General features: G+C 48.2%; 1 protein-coding gene and 1 non-coding gene across 2 annotated transcripts; both read left to right on the top strand.

Annotated features, from left to right (window-relative positions):
- Positions 1-332: 332 nt before the first annotated feature.
- Positions 333-1040, top strand: LOC124620316 (mucin-1-like). The gene has a single exon (XM_047146989.1). The coding sequence runs from the start codon at positions 333-335 to the stop codon at positions 1038-1040; it is 708 nt and encodes a 235-aa protein (XP_047002945.1).
- Positions 1041-17202: 16162 nt separating this feature from the next.
- Trnal-caa lies at positions 17203-17277 on the top strand. Its single transcript has one exon. It is a non-coding gene; the product is annotated as a tRNA-Leu (tRNA).
- The last annotated feature ends 4105 nt before the right edge of the window (positions 17278-21382 follow it).

The following is a 21382-nucleotide window of genomic DNA, read 5'->3' as shown; positions in this document are numbered from 1 at the left end:
GCCCGCTGCACTCCACGCAGTCAGCACCGTGCGCGTCCGACGTCACCAAATCCCGCTGGACTCCACGCTGTCAGCACCGTCCATGTCCGACGTCACCACAGCACGCTGCACTTCACGCTGTCAGCACCGTCCACGTCTGACGTCACAACAGCCCACTGCACTCCACGCTGTGAGCATTGCCCGCGTACAACGTCGCCACAGCCTGGTGCACTCCACGCTGTCAGCACCGTCCGTGTCTGACGTCACCACAGCCGGCTCGATTCCACGCTGTCAGCACCGTCCGTGTCCGACGTCACCACTGAATGCAGCAGTCCACGCTGTGAGCATCGTTCATGTCCGACGTCACCACACCCCGCTGCACTCCATGCTGTCAGCACCGACTCCGTCCGACATCACCACAGCCTGCAGCACTCCACGCTGTGAGCACCGTCCGTGTCCGAGGTTCCCACAGCCCGCTGCACTCCACTCTGTCATCACCGTCCGCTTCCGACGTCACCACAGCCGCCTGGACTCCACGCTGTCAGCACCGTCCATGTCCGACGTCACCACAGCCCGCTGCAATCCACGCTGTCAGCACAGTCCGTGTCCGACGTCACCACAGCCCGTTGCACTCCACGCTGTCAGCACCGTCCACGTCCGACGTCACCACAGCCCGCCGCACTACACGCTGTGAGCACCGTACGTGTCCAACGTCACAACAGCCCGTTGGACTCCATTCTGTGAGCACCATCCGAGTCCGATGTCACCACAGCCCGTTTCACTCCACGCTGTCAGCACCGTCCACATCCGACGTCACCACAGCAAGAAGCACTCCACGCTGTGAGCACCGTCCGTGTCCGACGCCACCACAGCCCGCTGCACTCCAAGCTGTCAGCACCGTGCGCGTCCGACGTCACCAAATCCCGCTGGACTCCACGCTGTCAGCACCGTCCATGTCCGACGTCATCACAGCCTGCTACACTCCATGCTGTCAGTGCCGGCTGTGTCCGGCGTCAGCCCCGCCTGCTGCAATCCTCGCTGTGAGCATCGTCCGCGTCTGACGTCACCACAGCCCGCTGCACTCCACGCCGTCTGCACCGTCCGCGTCTGACGTCACCACTACCTGCTGCAGTCCACACTGTGAGCATCGTCCATGTCCGACGTCAACACAGACCGCTGCACTCCACGCTGTCAGCACCGTCCGCGTCCGACGTCACCACAGCAAGAAGCACTCCACGCTGTGAGCACCGTCCGTGACCGACGTCACCACAGCCCACTGCACTCCACACTGTGTGCAGCGTCCACGTCCGACGTCACCACAGCCCGCTGCACTCCACGCTGTTAGCATTGTCCGCGTCCGGCAGCACCACAGCCTGCTGGACTCGACACTGTCAGCACCGTCCGCGTCCGACGTCACCACACCCCGCTGCACTCCACGCTGTCAGCGCCGTACCACTTTGACGTCACCACAGCCTGCTGCACTCAACACTGCGTGCACCGTCCGCGTCCGACGACACCACAACCCGCTGCACACAACGCTGTCAGCACCGTCCACGTCCGACGTCAACACAGACCGCTGCACTCCACGCTGTCAGGACCGTCCGCGTCCGACATCACCACAGCCCACTGCGCTCCACGCTGTGAGCACCGCCCGCGTCCGACGTCGCCACAGCCTGGTGCACTCCACGCTGTCAGCACCGTCTGTGTCTGACGTCACCACAGCCCGCTGCACTCCATGCTGTGAGCGCCATCAGTGATCGACGTCACCACAGCGCGCTTCTCTCCACGCTGTGTGCACCGTCAAAGTCCGACGTCACCACAGCCCGCTGGACTCCACTCTGTCAGCTCCGTCCGTGTCCGACGTCACCACAGCCTGCTGCACTCCACAGTGTCAGCGTCGTCCGTGTCCGTCGTCACCACAGACTGTTGGACTCCACGCTGTCAGCACTGTCCGCGTCCGACGTCACAACAGCACGCTGCACGCCACGCTGTGAGCACCGTCCGCGCCCGACGTCACCACTGCCCGCTGGACTCCACGCTGTCAGCACCGACCGTGTCCGACGTCTCCACAGCTTGCTGTACTCCACCTTGTCATTGCGTCTGTGTCCGACGTCACCACAGCCCGTTGCACTCCACGCTGTTAGCACCGTCCGCGTCCGACGTCACCACAGCCCGCTGCAATCCACGCTGTCAGCACAGTCCGTGTCCGATTTCACCACAGCCCGTTGCACTCCACGCTGTCAGCACCGTCCACGTCCGACGTCAACACAGACCGCTGCACTCCACGCTGTCAGGACCGTCCGCGACCGACATCACCACAGCCCACTGCGCTCCACGCTGTGAGCACCGCCCGCGTCCGACGTCGCCACAGCCTGGTGCACTCCACGCTGTCAGCACCGTCTGTGTCTGACGTCACCACAGCCGGCTCGATTCCACGCTGTCAGCACAGTCCGTGTCCGATTTCACCACAGCCCGTTGCACTCCACGCTGTCAGCACCGTCCACGTCCGACGTCAATACAGACCGCTGCACTCCACGCTGTCAGGACCGTCCGCGTCCGACGTCACCACGGCCAGCAGCACTCCACGCTGTGAGCACCATCAGTGTCCAACGTCACCACAGCCCGCTGCACCCCACGCTGTCAGCTCCGTCCGCTTCCGACGTCACCACAGCCCGCTGGACTCCAATCTGTCACCAACGTCCGCTTCCGACGTCAACACAGCCCTCTGGACTCCACGCTGTCAGCACCGTCCACGTCCGACGTCACCACAGACCGCTGCACTCCACGATGTCAGCGCCGTCCGTATCCGACGTCACCACAGCCCGCTGGACTCCAGTCTGTCAGCACCGTCCTCGTTTGACGTCACCACAGCCCGCTGCACTCCACGCTGTGAGCACCGTCCGCGTCCAACGTCACAACAGCCCGTTGGACTCCATGCTGTGAGCACCATCTGTGTCCGATGTCACCACAGCCCGCTGCACTCCACGCTGTCAGCACCGTACAGGTCTCACATCACCACAGCCCACTGCACTACACGCTGTCAGCACCGTCTGCGTCCGACGTCACCACAGCCCGCTGGACTCTACGCTGTCAGCACCGCCCGGGTCTGACTTCACCACAGCCCGCTGCACTCCACGCTGTCAGCACCGTCCGCGTCCGACGTCACCACAGCCCGCTGGATTCCACGCTGTCAGCACCGTCCGCGTCCGATGTCTTCACAGCCCACAGGACTCCACACTGTCAGCACCGTCCGCGTCCGATGTCACCACAGCCAGCTGCACTCCATGCTGCCATCACCGTCCGCGTCCAACTTCACCACAGCCTGCTGCACTCCACGCTGTGAGCACCGCCCGCGTCCGACGTCACCACAGCCCGCCGCACTACACGCTGTCAGCACCGTCCATGTCCGACGCCACCACAGCCCGCTGCACTCCACGCTGTCAGCACCATCCGTGTCCGACGTCACCACAGCCTGCTACACTCCACGCTGCCAGTGCCGGCTGTGTCCGGCGTCACCTCCGTCTGCTGCAATCCTCGCTGTGAGCATCGTCCGCGTCTGACAGCACCACAGCCTGCTGGACTCGACACTGTCAGCAACGTCCGCGTCCGACGTCATCACACCCCGCTGCACTCCACGCTGTCAGCGCCGTACCTCTTTGACGTCACCACAGCCTGCTGCACTCAACGCTGTGTGCACCGTCCGCGTCCGACGACACCACAACCCGCTGCACACAACGCTGTCAGCATCGTCCGCGTCCGACGTCACCACAGCCCGCTGGACTCCATGCTGTCAGCACCGTAAGTGTCCGACGTCACCGCAGCTTGCTGGACTCCACCCTGTCAGTGCCGCCTGTGTCCGACGTCACCGTAGCCCGCTGCACTCCAGGCTGTCAGCACCGTCCGCGTACAACGTCTTCACATCCCACAGGACTCCACACTGTCAGCACCGCCCTCGTCCGACGTCACCACAGCCCCTTGCATTCCACGCTGTGATCGCCATCGGTGACCGACGTCACCACAGCGCGCTTCTCTCCACGCTGTGTGCACCGTCAACGTCCGACGTCACCACAGCCCGCTGGACTCCACTCTGTCAGCTCCGTCCGTGTCCGACGTCACCACTGCCCACTGGACTCCACGCTGTCAGCACCGACCGTGTCCGACGTCTCCACAGCTTGCTGTACTCCACCCTGTCATTGCGTCTGTGTCCGACGTCACCACAGCCCGCTGCACTCCACGCTGTCAGCACCGTCCGCGTCCGACGTCCCCACAGCCCACTGGACTCCACACTGTCAGCACCGTCCGCGTCCGACGTCACCTCAGCCCGCTGCACTTCGCGCTGTCAGCGCCGTCCGTGACCGACGTCACCACAGCCCGCTGCACTCCATGCTGTGTGCACTGTCCGCGTCCAACGTCACCACAGCCCGCTGCACTACACGCTGTGAGCACCGCCCGCGTCCGTCTTCACCACAGCCTGTTGGACTCCACGCTGTCAGCACTGTCCGCGTCCGACGTCACAACAGCACGCTGCACTCCATGCTGTGAGCACCGTCCGCGTCCGACGACACCACAGCCCGCTGCACACAACGCTGTCAGCACCATCCGCGTCCGACGTCACCGCAGCCCGCTGCACACAACGCTGTCAGCACCATCCGCGTCCGACGTCACCGCAGCCCGCTGCACACCACGCTGTCAGCACCGTCTGCGTCCGACACACCACAGCCCACTGGACTCCACACTGTCAGCACCGTCCGCGTCCGACGTCAGCACATGCCGCTGCACTCCAAGCTGTGAGCACCGTCCGCGTCCAACATCACCACAGCCCGCTGGACTCCATGCTGTGAGCACCATCCGTGTCCAACATCACCACAGCCCGCTGCACTCCACGCAGTCAGCACCGTCCGGGTCTGACATTACCACGGCCTGCTGGACTCCACGCTGTCAGCACCGTCCGCGTCCGACGTCACGACAGCCTGCTGGACTCGACGCTGTCAGCACCGTTCGTGTCCGACGTCACCACAGCCCACTGGACTTTATACTGTCAGCACCGTCCGCGTCCGACGTCACCATAGGCCACTGCACTGCACGCTGTCAGCGCCGTCCGTGTCCGTCGTCAACACAGCCCGCTGGTCTCCACGCTGTGTGCACCGTCCGCGTCCGATGTCACCACACCCCGCTGCACTCCACGCTGTCAGCACCATCCGTGTCCGACGTCACCACAGCCTCCTGGACTCCACGCTGTCAGCAGCGTCCGTGTCCGACGTCACCACAGCCCGCTGCACCCCACGCTGTCAGCACCGTCTGCGTTAGACGTCACCACAGCCCGCTGGACTCCACACTGCCGGCACCGTCCGCGTCCGACGTCACCACAGCCCGCTGCACTCCACGCTGGCAGCACCGTCCGTGTCCGACGTCATCACAGCCTGCTGCACTCCACGCTTTCAGTGCCGTCTGTGTCCGATGTCACCACAGCCCATTGCACTCCACGCTGTCAGCGTCGTGCGTGTCCGACGTCACCACAGCCCGCTGCTCTGCACGCTGTGTTCACCGTCCGCGTCCGACGTCACCACAGCCCGCAGCACTCCACGCTGTCAGCACCGTCCATGTCCGACGTCACCACAGCCTGCTGCACTCCACGCTTTCAGTGCTGTCTGTGTCCGACGTCACCACAGCCCACTGCACTCCACGCTGTGAGCACCGTCCGCTTCTGACGTCACCACAGCCCCCTGCACTCCACGCTGACACCACCGTGGCCTGACGCTCCGCCTACGAAACTCGCCACGCGGCACGCAAGATTACATTCACTTTCACGAATAAAAAAGACCTCTCAGGGCCAAACTACAGTCTTAGAACTACTCTTTAATGCTTAACGTGACATATTACAGCTTTAGTTGCCGCTGCAGTCCCGCACGCCCGTGTACAAGGCCGCCATGCCAGCTACCGCCTGCGATATTTTCTGATGAGGAATATCTCCAGAATTATTATTGGATTTTAATTTGGGATAGTGTGTATCCCTCTTTATAACGAACTGAACTCCGCTGGGGACACTTTCATTCTGGTATCTGAATTTCGGAAGAAATGACAATCCATTCTTCCGCAAGAGCCACAGTCGGAGATGGTATACTGTGTTATTCACAAGAATGAAACTGATGTAAAGATTACACCATGTATTCTTCCGCGTTTACTGGAATCTCACTGGATTTTATTTCACATGGAGCAGGAGCCAACAAGTCTCGAGTACAGTCAAGTACCATAATAGTAAAAAGTTTATTCTGTGCGTTACGCGCACATCGGTAGGAATCGTACATTCAAACAGCTGTACCGGCGCATTTAACTCGGACAGCACTGGCCAGATAGCTGGTCAACCTCACCTGCTGTTGTACAGCAACAAGGCAGTAAACGGTTAGGATTTTTAAAGTCCCAGAGCGAAGCCATCTCGCTAGCATTACGGTGGAGTCGACAGGAGGCAGGAGCGAAGAATAACATTTCTGCACCGAGAGCGGGTCGGGGGAAAACACAACACCAGCGCTTCTGGATGGTCAGACAGCGGACCTCAGAGAAATTTAGTGCGGCAAAGCCGCAGGACAGGATCACGTCGCACACTAGAAAAATCTCTTTAACCTAGCACGGCACAGCGAGATCCGCTGATACCTCCGTAACAGCAAGACCTATGCGGTGTGTCGTCAGGTAAACATGAGCCACCACTTCGCTCCATACGTACCCCAGCATTGTAGCTCGTAAGGCAGGCGGTCAGACGGATCGATGACGTACATGACCTTCGCAATTGATTGCTGTTTACAGTAAAGCGACGCCTGGCACACGCTACTGAGCAACGGCAGCCGTTATTGGTTGAGACGGCTACCTCGGCGTAATTACCAGTCTTTGAGTGTAACACCACAACCTGCCACTGTTGCACATGGGTGGATCCAGAAGTCTTCACTATAGTCCAGGGACAGGGCACCAGCGTTGCTGATTCTTCGTCGGACTGACCGGGGTAGGGTGACCAGAAGTCCCATATTTTATGTGATCGTCCCTTATTTAGCTGCACTGTCCCTATGCACCGACAACATACTGGTGGGGATAACATCGACTAATCACGCAGTCAATCAGATGAATAAAATCAGTCAAGGCTACAGTTAGAAATAGCAGTAAAATAAGTAAATTTGACGAGTAAAATATTCACAGATCTAATAGTTTTGCAGTTTCAAGGAATGTACTAAATCTTGCAATTTCCGACAGAATTGAGGACAGGGAAACTGATCCAGAAGACGCAACATAGTTAAAATCAGCTCGTAGCGAAATATGCCGCGGAGTTTTCCACAACACAAAACGCAATCCTTTTTCATAAAATCGGGAACGTTCCAAAGCCGTCCGGAACTGGACGGTGCACAAATAGAATCAAGGTCTGGCGCAGAAAAAAGGTATACTCTATTTCTCTATCATTACCAAGGACTTCGACCCCTTCAATGGCAAGCTCCTTCATAACAAAAATAGGCAGTGCCGTCGAACATCCAGGAGCCATGTTAAACGCAGAGCAAAAAAGGAGAGAGAGGACAAATAGTGAACTGAAGTCCTTGTAAGAATACGACATGCACACAGGAGTCATATATAAATTGACGCAACGAGCAGCATTGAAAGAAAGTACTTTCACAACAAGAAACAAAAGCATGCCCCTGAGTGGCCGCTCAGTTTGACGCGCCATGTCACGGATTGCGCGGCCGGCCGGAGATTCGAGTCCTCTCTCGGGCATGGCTGTGTGTGCGTGTGTGTGTGTTGTCCTTAGCCTAAGTTAGTCTAAGTAGTGTGTATGTCTAGGGGCCGATGGGCTCAGCAGTTTGGTCTCTTAGGAATTTACACATACTTGAAGAAGATACAAAACTCGATTTGCTGACCTACTTCATTACGTCATCAATAAATAAAAGATACACATAGCGCAAACTACAGACCTACTCGAGTGCTTTAGGAAGATTTGCAATGGTCCAATTCTTAAGAGAAGTGTTAACCATTAAAAAAAATTAAGACACACCCCCAAAATGAGCTTTCAACCCACCTTCCCCAAATTCCTGTATTTTGCTTTGAAAATGTTAAAGTCTCTGTGCGTTACCATAATAAAATCTTACAATTACTTTCCGTAAAATTCTTAAGCCATCAACCATTCTAGGAGAAAAGACAACTATTTGAGACACACCCCCAAAATGTGCCGCTTTGGAAATGCGTATAAACTGCTTTACGTAACTGTTGATTCAGTGAGCCGTTTGCAGAACTGTCGTCCGTCGCTTGTCGCAGCTCCGAGCGTCCTTCCACCCCATCAGGCCCGCGTCGTCTTCCGCAAGGCGAGGCCCTCACGCTGCCAAACTACCACTCACTAAGACATGTGTTAACGGTCGGTTCCATACCACTTGTCCAGAAAGAGTTTTAATAAATACATAAGGGAAGGGAATACAAGTCCAGTACAAAATAGAACAGAGCCTTTTTGAAACCAGAGTCAATATGGAAGCACTGAGCTAACAGGGGCGCAAAATGCAGTATACAGAAATCAAGGCCGGCAACGCCACGTGGCCACATTGAACGACATCGCAAGAGAGACGTTACAGACATCCAGAACAACTCAAAGAGGTGGCTAACAGACGGAAGGTTAAACCAAACAGACGCCCAATTTAGGTCAACTCCGGAGAGGACAGCAACTTGCACTATTTAAGGGTGGGATGTAAGCATACACACACACACACACACACACACACACACACACACACACACACACACACACACTGCATCGAAGATGTCAGGAAATATCTACACCATTGGGCGGGCCATTAGAGTAATAGAATAAAAATGAATCAACTGCCGCCAAGGCGCACTATTCAGGCTCATTCTTTCGGAATTTCACGTAAGCGAACAGCCAAGCCATCAGTCAGAGTTTTATAACGAGGCTCAAAATTCGTGTCCAGGATCACATGGTGAACGGGCCTGAGAGAGCATAGTGCCATCTCTCGGACATCAGTGCATGGTGCAGTCCAGCGAATCGGTTGGCATATAGGCGCACAATGCTTTGCAGTCAGTGCGAAAGACATTTAACAGTGTAATTACTTATGGTGAGTTATGTTGATGATATCCTTTGTGTGATTGAAAAAAAAGCGATCTATTCAATTACGTCTTTTTTATTTATTTTACAAGACATGCATCTTCCAATATGGCAGAGAATAATGAGCAACAGAAATACAACTCCTCCAAATTGAATTTTATAAATAAACAGCATATCCTCTGCTTTGTAATTGAATTTCTTGCTATGAGATCCTTCCTCCCCAGCATGTAGTCGTCAATAGCCAGGTGTGGAAAGGGAGGGGCCGAGGGAATTTGCCAGAGGGGGAGAGGTTAATTAATTTATTGATTTAATTAATTAGTCACTCAAACTAATGGAGAGGGAGGGGGCCTGAAACTGTGCCTATATTGGCGAGGGGGAGGGGGGAAGGTTGAAGGTTTTCAGAGAGGTGGCGGAGGATAGGGGGATGATGGGTCAGAGGGGAGGGCTGGAGATTTCTCAGTAGGGGAAGGGAGTAATTAATATATCAATTTAATTAATTAGTCAATTAATTTGATATCAAAAGTGTACTTGTATCAACGAAGTGTTTCCCAGAGCGGCAGGGGTAGGGGAGGGGGGAGGGTTGAGGGGGCTTTATCAGAAGGACGTATTATCCCCAGGTGGTCATACATAAATTAACAGAGCAATTTGTTAAGGGCAAGGGGAGGGGTCATAAATCAATCAAATTTTTCCCTGAATGTTTGCAACCTGCACTAAAAAATTGTCTCAGAACACATGTTTTCCCTCTACTCAAAGTCGTTACATCTTTCACCACCAGAGCATTCCTGAAGCATATTATTATGTAAATATTGCTTAATATCATGCTAAGAGACACAAGAACACGTTGGTTACTGAGCTCAGTCTTTGTACAAAGGGAAAGTAAGCAGTGTGAAAATGGCAAACCTATAGGTAAAAGCATTCATGTTCTTAAAATCATGCACCGGGTATTAATTTGCTCAAAGTTTTGAGTTGTAACGAAACTCTGTTCAGTGGCAGGATGGATGGAAAACTAAAATTGTCAAACTTTATTCTATGTTTCCTGTTTGACCTTTATTATTTTTCTAAAAATAAGTACCAGTGTACTCTAACAACACCAAATACTTTTTATATGCACCTGTATACACTCTCCTGTTTCTTTCTTGTAGTAGGCTCTGAGTCACAAAAAGTCCCACTTACCCCTCGCAATACCAAGGGGGGGAGGCAGTACTTCATGCCCGCCTTTCGAAAAAGCTGTAATTTAGTCAGTTAATTTTTTATTTTAAAATTCTGAAAAATGTTTGTTGGTTCTAATGAATTCTTCTGCCAGACTTCATGTACCTTTAAAAATTTCCAGTTAAACACTACCCACAAATTTAAGTCTCTGTAACAGTTTTCACTTTCCCCGCTAAGTGTGTTATTCAGTGGTTCGTGGTTCAGGGCCGTATTTACACACCAGTATTTCTTAAAAAGTATGTTGAAAATAAAAGTCAATAACAATGAACGAAGTTTGCATTTTTCCAATTTTTTTTTTGGCGGTCATGAAGTCAGTGGTATACATTATTGAAAGTGTGTTGATATTGCAAAGAACGTGATAAAACGTGATTTGAGTCTCTAGATCATTCTTACAAATCAACAACTCTTTAAAAAGTGTGTTGTTTATATAAATCAACAACAATTAACGAATTTTTGTTTCTTTTGATTTTTTTCGGGAGGGCACAAAGTACGCTCTCACCCCCTCACCCCTTGGTAACGTGCGTTGTGAAAAATCCCCTTGGTGTCATCATAGAGGTGGAGCATTACATAAGGTAAATGTTGAACGAAAATCAAAATCAAAGCAATCGCTTTTAACAAAGAAATCTGAAGAATCCATCAGAAAGAACCATTTCAGCGGTGACTTGTGTCATGCTATTGTGGCATCAAACATCCCTTTTCGAAATCTAAAAAATCCTAATTTCAAAGGTTTTCTTGAAAAGTACTGCAATCAGTCGGTTCCGGCAAAGGCAAAGTTGCGTAAAAATTACGTGGATTCAGTTTCCACTGACGCACTGCGTAGAACCCGAGAGAATATTACGGAATCTTGCACATGGATTTATGTTGATCAAAATACTGACAGTCTTGTCCGGTACACTGTAAATCTGATTGTTGGCACGTCGGACCCAGATGCCACTTCTAGGACTTAGCTGATTTGTTCAAAACAGCTCCCAAAGAGTAACTAGCAAACAATTGCACACTTTGAATGTGCTGAATCCAAAAGGCCTGGATAGAAACGAGGTGCTTCTGTCTTCCAGATGCCGCTGCATATATGATTGTAGCGTTTCAGTTGCTTCAAATTTTCTACCCTTTCATACTGCATGTACATGGCACCAACCGTATAGCAGAGCAAGTATGGCTAGAATTCCCTAACGTAAATTAATTATCTCTATAGTAAAGAATTTTCTTTCCCAGCCACATAAACATGTTAATCGCTGGAGCAGGTGGTTAGCGGCAGTGGGCTACAATAAGCACCTGCCAGGACCGCAGAAGGTAACTGGAAATCTAATGTACGATGTCGCCTCTGTAACTTTTGCAAAGCACGTGCTCCAAAATTCTTCAATCCAGCGGGACATGGCATATATTAGAGCCCACTACACATTTGTAGCGAGGACCATTTCCGAATTAGAAGGCTCGGGAGACCGACCAACGAGAGCATATCCTTACTGAAGGAAGTGAAAAAGAAAGTTAATGAAGCGCCGAGTGAAGTGGGAGGAAAAGCATGAGCGAAAACGGCTGAATTACTATACAACAGCATACATAAGTAACGGAAAATCCTCGTCCCTTGATTGCAGTATTCATGTCTAACATGAGACGAAAGTAAAACTCACCCCTGTCACATCTGTTGAGGAAGAACTTTTTTTCCGGCTTATAGATCAATACTGACTGACAAGCACCTTAGCTTTACTCTGGAAAACGTAGATAAGGTTTTAGTTATTTAGCGCGAGGCCAGCTATGGTCTGAACGTATGAAACCACTGGTTTATCAGCAATTAATTACATTACATATTACACTATTTCAACGTATGGCTGTATGGGTTTTATACTATATTTTTACCTTAGGAAAACTGAGGAGGTTTGAGATCAGTTTGAGCATGAAAGTGGTATAGCATCTGCTGTGTAGAGTTGTTGTGCATATTTATATTTTCCTTTTTTTTATGAGTAACAATATGCTCATATGTCAAGAATGTTTACTTTACATTGTAGTTAGTTCTACTACATAATACTTTTTAGGGCCTATTTCAGGTTTTATATAGCCAAAATGAAGATCTAAAAGAGCATATTTTAGGTGCCAAAAATGTACTTTCACGACCTAAAAAATGCGTGGTCTAGCAATAATCAGTTGCACAAACGCGTATACATAACAACATATAATATGCCTTTTGATTTATCATCTTATAAGAAGTTTTGTCGTCGTTTATAATGTGTGCCTTCAGTGACATATTATGATAACAAGTGGGACATAATAACTCATTTTTAACGAAATGAAGCCTAAGACAGACATCCAGCTACGTCCATGAAAAGAAATGCTAATGTAGACCAATTATCTGTTAGAAGATAAACAAAATAAAGGTGACTGACACAGATAACAGTTTTAATTTTTCTTTTATATCATAAATGGTTTCAATCTACACATCAAAATCCAACATGATAGAAGTAACGTAACTACAGGATAGAGTCGTGGACCTGAAATGCCATCTGACGTTTTAAAGAAGAAAAAGACAGGGAATTGTAAGAGTTTTTTATTCCCTTATCAGTTAGTATGTACTGCCAAATAACAATTAACCAACAGATGAACAAGATCATATTAGACAGGCCTTACATACTGCAAAAACCACGATATGCTGAAAAGACAACTTGCAGACATTATAATGTCTGTAATGAATTACAGCCAAATTACAGAAATATGTCAAAAATAATCAGAAATGCCGAGATGTACGGATCTGAAGCAACCATGTTGGGCAAGGGAGTCTGCATACATCTGGCGAATAAGGGTCTGAAAATTTGAAGAGACATTTGGCGAACGGAAAAACAGGGTGAATTTTGGATATATGGATATATGGATATATGGATTTAAGCATGTTACAGAAGAGAAGATTGAGATTTTCAAGCACATCATGATTGTGAACGGTAAGAATTTGACTCAAAAGATGTGGAACGAAACAGATTTAACGGGGAAGAACTGAGTGAAAGAAGTCGGAAAATAATGGGAAGCAACTGCGATATTGGAAAAGATTGATGCACAGAAACACAAGATAGATTGTGGCACAGGAAAAAAGTGGGATATCCTAGCTGGACTAGTACCGGGCTCAAAAACAAGACGAAAATAGGGAGAAACAAGAGGAACGAGAGGTATTGTTTAGAAGGATGAAGTGAAGAACAACTCATTCGAAAATCCAAACTCTAAGGCGCTGCAGTCATGGACTGTGTGACTGGTCCCGGCGGAGGTTCGAGTCCTCCCTCGGGCATGGGTGTGTGTGTTTGTCCTTAGGACAATTTAGGTTAAGTAGTGTGTAAGCTTAGGGACTGATGACCTTAGCAGTTAAGTCCCATAAGATTTCACACACATTCGAACATTTTTGAGAATCCAAATGATCGATACGAACAAAGAAGTAAGTAAACTGCCACTGACAGACAGTTTAGGGCAAAAAATATCTTATTTCATTCGCTAACTTTTTTTAAAATTTGTGTAAACTACTAGAATTTTTTTCAAATTATTTACTTTTGCCTTGCTTTGCAGAAGATCCCTTAGTATTTCGCTTAAGCTGGGAAGAATGAAATTAGATCCAGAACAAAAAAAGACAATTAAAAACATAAAGAAAGAGATGAGACATAGCGCTTATACTTTTTTTTCTCCAATCCCTTAACTGCATCACGTTCTATAGAGCGTGCACCACATGAACTGCATACATAAACGTGGAAAAATAACCTGTCGAGACTGTGATGTAATGATATCACTAAAAACACGTTGCGTATCATTCCTAGCGCTAACGAGTTGATGAAGGAAAACAATATCAAAGAAAGAAAAGTCAAGCTTGAGTTCAAAATTTTATTCAAGATGCAATAAAAATTTTTAGCCCTATAAGTTCATCATTAAGTGCTTAGCATGCAGGGTATTCCCAAATTCCCGTTATAGATTTCTAGGACTTTTAGAGTGGAGTGAATAATAATTTGTTTAGAAACCCATTTTCGGAAACGTCACCCAACGACGCTACAGACCGACAAAGTTACATGCGCCGGTGTCTGTAAATGTAAGTATATGCTGGATGATTCCGTGATGATGTTACAACATTCTAAGACGATGGAGAAGGATAAATGTATCAATTTGGAGTAAAGTCCTTGTACGGCAACGAACGATCGAATGTTATAAGCGAAAACCATTTTGATACCTCTGACAGTGGAATACATGTACTGGTACTGTTGTTGCTAAGATTTTTGGGCAAGCAACTTCCGGATGTGCTAGTAGGGACCAAAACAAGAAAAAACGTTCCGTAAACTAGGGCTCTAAAACACATACCTGAGGCGCTACGAGCACTTGTTTATCTATGCTGCTGTGAAACATCTCCTCTACTGAACAAGTGTTCATAGCTCTTAAGGTATACATTTTAAAGCCCACGTTTGCTAAATGTCTTTTCTTGTTTTGGGTGAATACTTCTACCTCCGAAAGTTGCCTACCCTACAATTTCAGCAACAACAGTAGCGGTACATGTATTCCGCTACCAGAGATATAAGAACGACTTTCTCTTGCAACCTTAGTCCTTCGTCTCCGGACCAGGGACCCTTACCTCAAATTGATACATTTATCTTCCTGCTTTCATCCAAGAAAGTTTGTAACATCATTAAGGAATCATATGCACCGGCGCCTGTAAATGTATGTGTGCACAGTATAACTTTGAGGCTCTGCAGCGACGCTGGATGACGTTTCTAGACATGTGTTCCTGCTCAAAGTGTTACGTACTCACTCCTCTCTACAAGTCATAGAAGTTTGTAACGGGAATTTACGAACACCCTGTACGGTCCGTCATTGTTTCTACGTAGCAATTTAGAACCTGTTCTTTCAGTAGAGGTTGTATAAGGTTGAAGCAGAGATCATTTACGTTTAGTAGCAGATTTCTTCACATTGCAGTTTCCTTGATAATGACCACATTTCAGTTATCTACGTTATAGGAAACTAGTACGAACTTTCGATCGAGCGTCTACGAATGTAACGAGAGACAGGTTTCTACGCAACAGACAGTCCTGAGAAGATACCGTATACGAATACATCTTTACGTAAGTAAAGCCGCATGATATGTGCGTGATCTACCAAATAACTTCAGAGCGTTCGCCAACTATGTCAGAAACCAAGGCAGCGAGCTTCGCCTTGGAGACCTGGGCTCTGTGTTAAAGGCACTCAGTACGTGTCAGCTACGTCATTGGTGGCTACATTAACAAGTTGAGGCTGTCACCGTTCCGGAGGCTGATCTGAATACCCCTATGCGTTGCTGAGCGTGTTCCTACAGAATGTGGTACGCCCTTGTCTTCCTCCGACCCTTGAACTTACCCACACAACCAACCTCAAGGGGACCAACAGCTCAATGGGAACCAGAATCACGATGCAACAAGACATTTTTACATTAAAAAATCAATGCCGGCGATGAAACAAGAAACTTACCGAGAAACTTTGTAGTGCTAACTGTAGAGCATCAGTAGAAAGGCTTCGAACTTCCGCAGTTGAGTGTTGTGCTCCGGTGTGCTTGGACAGCCGGCACGTAAATAGGACAAACACTCAGCTCAATAAAACCACAAGGATCATCTCTGGGTGGAGATAACTGCTCCCCTATACCGGCTTCCAATACTCAGCCATATAGTCCCTCCTATGGTAAGAAGACAAGAAGCACTTTTGAAAGAATATTCCAAAATGATGAATAGTCTTCAAGTTCCCACCATGAAGATATTCCTGGGTTGACAACAAACCGAGCTGGTTACAGATTCCCAACCCTGCGACTGGCGAAACGACTTGCTGATAGCAGCTTCACCATTAACACTAATGGAGTGAATCCAGGACTATGAGTGACCCACCCAAAGTGCGGCATATTCAGTACCCTCTGCAGAAACGAAGGGTTCTGAACTCCCATACGTAATGAAGACAAGAAGACCTAGGCCGCAAGGTTCGCAGGAGAGCTTCTGTAAAGTTTGGAAGGCAGGAGACGAGGTACTGGCAGAAGTGAAGCTGTGAGTACCGGGCGTGAGTCGTGCTTCGGTAGCTAAGTTGGTAGAGCACTTGCCCGCGAAAGGCAAAGGTCCCGAGTTCGATTCTCGGTCGGGCACACAGTTTTAATCTGCCAGGAAGTTTCATATCAGCGCACACTCCGCTGCAGAGTGAAAATCTCATTCTGGAAACATCCCCCAGGGTGTGGCTAAGCCATGTCTCCGCAAAATCCTTTCTTTCAGGAGTGCTAGTTCTGCAAGGTTCGCAGGAGAGCTTCTGTAAAGTTTGGAAGATAGGAGACGAGGTACTGGCAGAAGTGAAGCTGTGAGTACCGGGCGTGAGTCATGCTTCGGTAGCTCAGTTGGTAGAGCACTTGCCCGCGAAAGGCAAAGGTCCCGAGTTCGAGTCTCGGTCGGGCACACAGTTTTAATCTGCCGCGAAGTTTCATATCAGCGCACACTCCGCTGCAGAGTGAAAATCTCATTCTGCAAATATCCCCCAGGCTGTGGCTAAGCCATGTCTCCACAATATCCTTTCTTTCAGGAGTGCTAGTTCTGCAAGGTTCGCAGGAGAGCTTCTGTAAAATTTGGAAGGTAGGAGACGAGGTACTGGCAGAAGTGAAGCTTTGAGTACCGGGCGTGAGTCGTGCTTCGGTAGCTCAGTTGGTAGAGCACTTGCCCGCGAAAGGCAAAGGTCCCGAGTTCGAGTCTCGGTCGAGCACACAGTTTTAATCTGCCAGGAAGTTTCATATCAGCGCACACTCCGCTGCAGAGTGAAAATCTCATTCTGGAAACATCCCCCAGGCTTTGGCTAAGCCATGTCTCCGCAATATCCTTTCTTTCAGGAGTGTTAGTTCTGCAAAGTTCGCAGGAGAGCTTCTGTAAAGTTTGGAAGGTAGGAGACGAGGTACTGGCAGAAGTGAAGCTGTGAGTACCGGGCGTGCGTCTTGCTTCGGTAGCTCAGTTGGTAGAGCACTTGCCCGCAAAAGGCAAAGGTCCCGAGTTCGAGTCTCGGTCGGGCACACAGTTTTAATCTGCCAGGAAGTTTCATATCAGCGCACACTCCGCTGCAGAGTGAAAATCTCATCCTAATTACTGGTAGCTTAAATCATCAGAATGTCTTACAAAATTGAGGATACTAATGGTCTTTTGAAAATAATTGTTTCGTGACCGAAACAGAATTGAATGATTCAGTTTTTATCCCTCAGAAAATGTAATTTTACCCACAGGCTGGGGTAGACTTAGACTTAGAATACGTTTGATGGCCAATAGAACATGTAACAGTTCAAAGACCCCTACACACGCTTCAGGATTTGGGCCAACCGACCGCCCTGTTTCGTGGCAGCGTTCAGCCACGTCTCGACAGACTGCACTCGGCGATTACAGCGCCGGTGTGTTGTGATTTGCTAACCTTAACTTCATTGAGTTTGTTCTGAAAGTTGCTCCTTGGTTTTGTACAGAAACAAGGAGGGTTTTCCTTGGCTGTTCTAGACGTAACAAAGCAAAAAAAAAAAAAAAAAAATGAAAGCTGTGGGCAAAAAAGCAACTAATGCAAGGAAATAAATTCCCCAGGTTCCGCTACTTACTCAACTGGGAGCCGATGGTTTTCTTAATTGTGTAGCAATGGATGAATCGTGTTTCAGACCTACTGAAATCAAATTCTTAACGAAAACGGGTAGTCACGAGAGGCTGTTGCCTACATAGATTTCTGCCCCATAGCAGAAGTTAGAGGATCTCAAATTCAGTGCTGATGTATCCCCACAATTATTAATTACAGTGGTTTGTGAAACAGTAAACGTGATTTATAGTTTACTACAGAAACACATCATGGTAATGCAAAATTTGATTTATGTAACGCACTGACAAGTAAATATAAAAAATTCTAAATTCGAAGGCAGTCTAAACATGGCGGTTCGCACACTACGTAATAAATGCCACAGGTACATAAGAAATGAACCATTTAGCAACTGTTAAAACAGTAAAAAAATCACTTCACTTTTCTCATGTAAAATCTGGGAAGGTGCTATGGCATGGAAGGTAAGTGAAGAGCCGAATATGATCTTAGCGCTGAATTTATGAAGTTTCAGTGACATAAGCTGCTGACAGTGAGTGCTTTGATTTTTCTTGAAACTAAAAAAATTGTCGAAAATTGTCATCCTTACGTGCCATTATAAGAAATTCAAACATTTCTTTGCTTGTAGTCTTACCAGGAAATCAGTCTGGACATGTAAGTCTTCCATGTACTGCTTAAGCGTTAGCTTAGCAAAATAAAAAACGGATGTTGTTACTGAGTCAGTCTTAAATACTGGGGTATTTAATTTCGGTGCGAATGTTTACCTCACACTGAAACAATATATATCGTTCGTAGCTAGGTGCTGTGATTTTACGGTCTAAGATCTGTTGCTTAACCTGACGCGTGTGTCGGCAACATTTCCACAATCACCGTTTCCAGGCTGTTACCATTAGAATTTGCTCTAAGCGCGCAGCCATTGGTATCGAGTTTTCTGTTCCAATGGTGAGATTCAGCTTCACAGCTACGTATTTACCATTGCAGTACAGTTTGTCACTATCGCGGATTCGAAAAAGTTACTGTAGCGCAGGTGAGATGATTTGCCTTTAGTCTCGCATTGTGTATATTAACGGAAGCGCCAGTCAAATCTGTAGCATGTAGAAAATAAAATCTTAATTTGATGATGGGTTAGCCCCTGAAGTTTGAGAAATTTTATTAAACTGATATCTTACGAAGAATTATTCTAATCAACCGAAATGTTTGACAACAGCCAGAAAACTTCACACATGCTAGAGAAATGATTTACTCGGAAATCGAAAGAGTAGGTGCTGTTGGTGTGTAGTATCTTATAGTAATGGAAAAAGTGCAGTGTTTTGCCAAAGGAGGAAATGCGTTAGCATACGTCTTACGGCTTTGGAATTACTTACCTCCCACGTTCACTAACGTGGTGTACGGCGTGAACGGACAGTTGGTCACGTCTAGTGGTGAGAGGAAATGGAGTCACCAACTCGCTTCTCTCGTTAGCATAAACTCGTTTCATGTGAAACATGTTACATTTTAGGTGCGGTGTAGGTCTGTAGGGTAGGCATGCACTTCATCTATAGAGGTCGTGAGAAACAATCGCAATAGATTGTAAGGGGTGTGCCACGGTAGGTTGTGTTGAAAAGACAAGAAAACAACATACCTTGCACTGTTTAGAGTTAATTAACATTGAAGTTAAGTCAGGCTGTTGCGTGGGAAAATTAAAGTGCCCTCCACATACAACTGTCAGTTATCATGGTGTAGATGATGGCGCACGAGGTTGCTCAGTGTTTGGCTCGGGTTCGATCCCTACTACCGTCACACTCCAAATTTTTTAATCTCCTGTTTGATTTTAGGAAAAACCGAAGGACACGTTTGGCGACAGTCTCTTTCCGACGCTTGAATTTCCGCGCTGATCAAACTGATAGGCTAACGTTAATGCTAATGAACTCGGAAACTCTAACGTATCGAATTGTTTCCTTTCAGTTAATTGTCAGTACAAGTTACCGTGCAACACCCTTAAAAGCCTTTCACACTGTTTTTAACCACCCTGTACGTCAGTCTAACAAAGTAATGACATAGATGTGCTTTTTATGAAAAAAATTTCAACACACTCTTTGATTTCGCAATACGATCTGTGAGTTACACTGAGGGCTCCTACTTACGCATCAACATGTCGGCCAACCGACCAATTTCGTGGCAGCCAAAACACGTCCCGACCTTACCTAAAGTTCATTGTTTGTCCTAAGAGATACAGATTTGTTTCACACGGAATCAAACAGGGGATCGCATAAACTGTCTTAGAGGTAACGAGGCCAAAGAGCTGAGAGCTATGGACTAAAGTGAGTAATGCGAGCAAAGAAATTCACCCACGTTCTGTTACTTCAGCAGCTGGCCCCGATAATTTTCACAATTACCTGATAAGGGGCGAATTATTCATTTCAGAGTTGCTGAACATCAAACAATTCTTAACGAAAACGAATGAGGCTGTTAACAACTTTACGATTTCTAGCGACTGGTAGAAGTCAGGAGTACCTCAAATTCAGTGCTGTTGTATCCCACGGTTATCAGTTAATATAATTCGTGAAACGTGCAACCTGATTTATAGTTGCGAGGTAATAAATCACGCTAAAGCCAAAAAAGACGGTTTACAGTAACATTACGCACGTAGCATAAAATGACTTCAAAGTTTAAGAAGCTTATTTTAAATCCGAACACGAAAGACTACACGTGGTGATAGTGTACGTAATCTAATAAATACTACATATACATCAGAAATTAAGTACTTGGCAACTAAGACCTGTAAAAAAATTCTATCGTCCTTCTTCGTAGAAGTTTGGATATAGGCTGGACTTTGAACGTTTATAACCATGAAGCAAGTATGTTGTTGTTGTTGTTGGGGTCTTCTGTCCTGAGACTAGTTTGATGCGGCTTTCCACGCAACTCTCTCCTGTGCAAGCTTCATCTCCCAGTACCTACTGCAGCCTACATCCTTCTGAATCTGCTTAGTGTAATCATCTGTTGGTCTCCCTCCACGATTTTTACCCTCCACGCTGCCCTCCAATGCTAAATTGGTGATCTCTCGATGTCTCAGAACATGTCCTACCAACCGATCCCTTCTTCTAGTCAAGTTGTGCCACAAGCTGCTCCTTATCCCCAATTCTATTCATTACCTCCTCAATAGAGTATAGGGCTATTCAAAAAGAGGGAAAAGACTTCAACCCCACTCCAGTGTTCCTTGAAGCAGAAAAATTCTTATTTCTATGTGTAAAAGGAGAGCACAATGTGTTACACGACAAATCCCAGAATAGCAGCTCATTTCCTGCCACACCGAAGCAGCTGGTGTCTCATTATCGAGCTCACAGCTTGAACGACGCGATGTCTGACACTTCAGACTCAAGACGTCACATATTGTGACTTATTGTGTGGTCATGTAAAAGACGGCATTTCCATCTGTCCCCCCTCCCCTCCACCATGCCTCACAGTCATCGTATTGTTTAACCTGTGAGTTCGACAACGACACACCAGCTACTTCGTGTCTGGCATGAAGTGAACCACCGTTCTGGTATTTGTGCAACACATGGGGCTCACGTTGAA

Source organism: Schistocerca americana, chromosome 6, assembly GCF_021461395.2.
Source record: "Schistocerca americana isolate TAMUIC-IGC-003095 chromosome 6, iqSchAmer2.1, whole genome shotgun sequence".
Lineage (NCBI taxonomy): Eukaryota > Metazoa > Arthropoda > Insecta > Orthoptera > Acrididae > Schistocerca > Schistocerca americana.
Note: the sequence above shows the minus strand (reverse complement) of the source record. Positions and strands in the feature narration are given on the sequence as shown.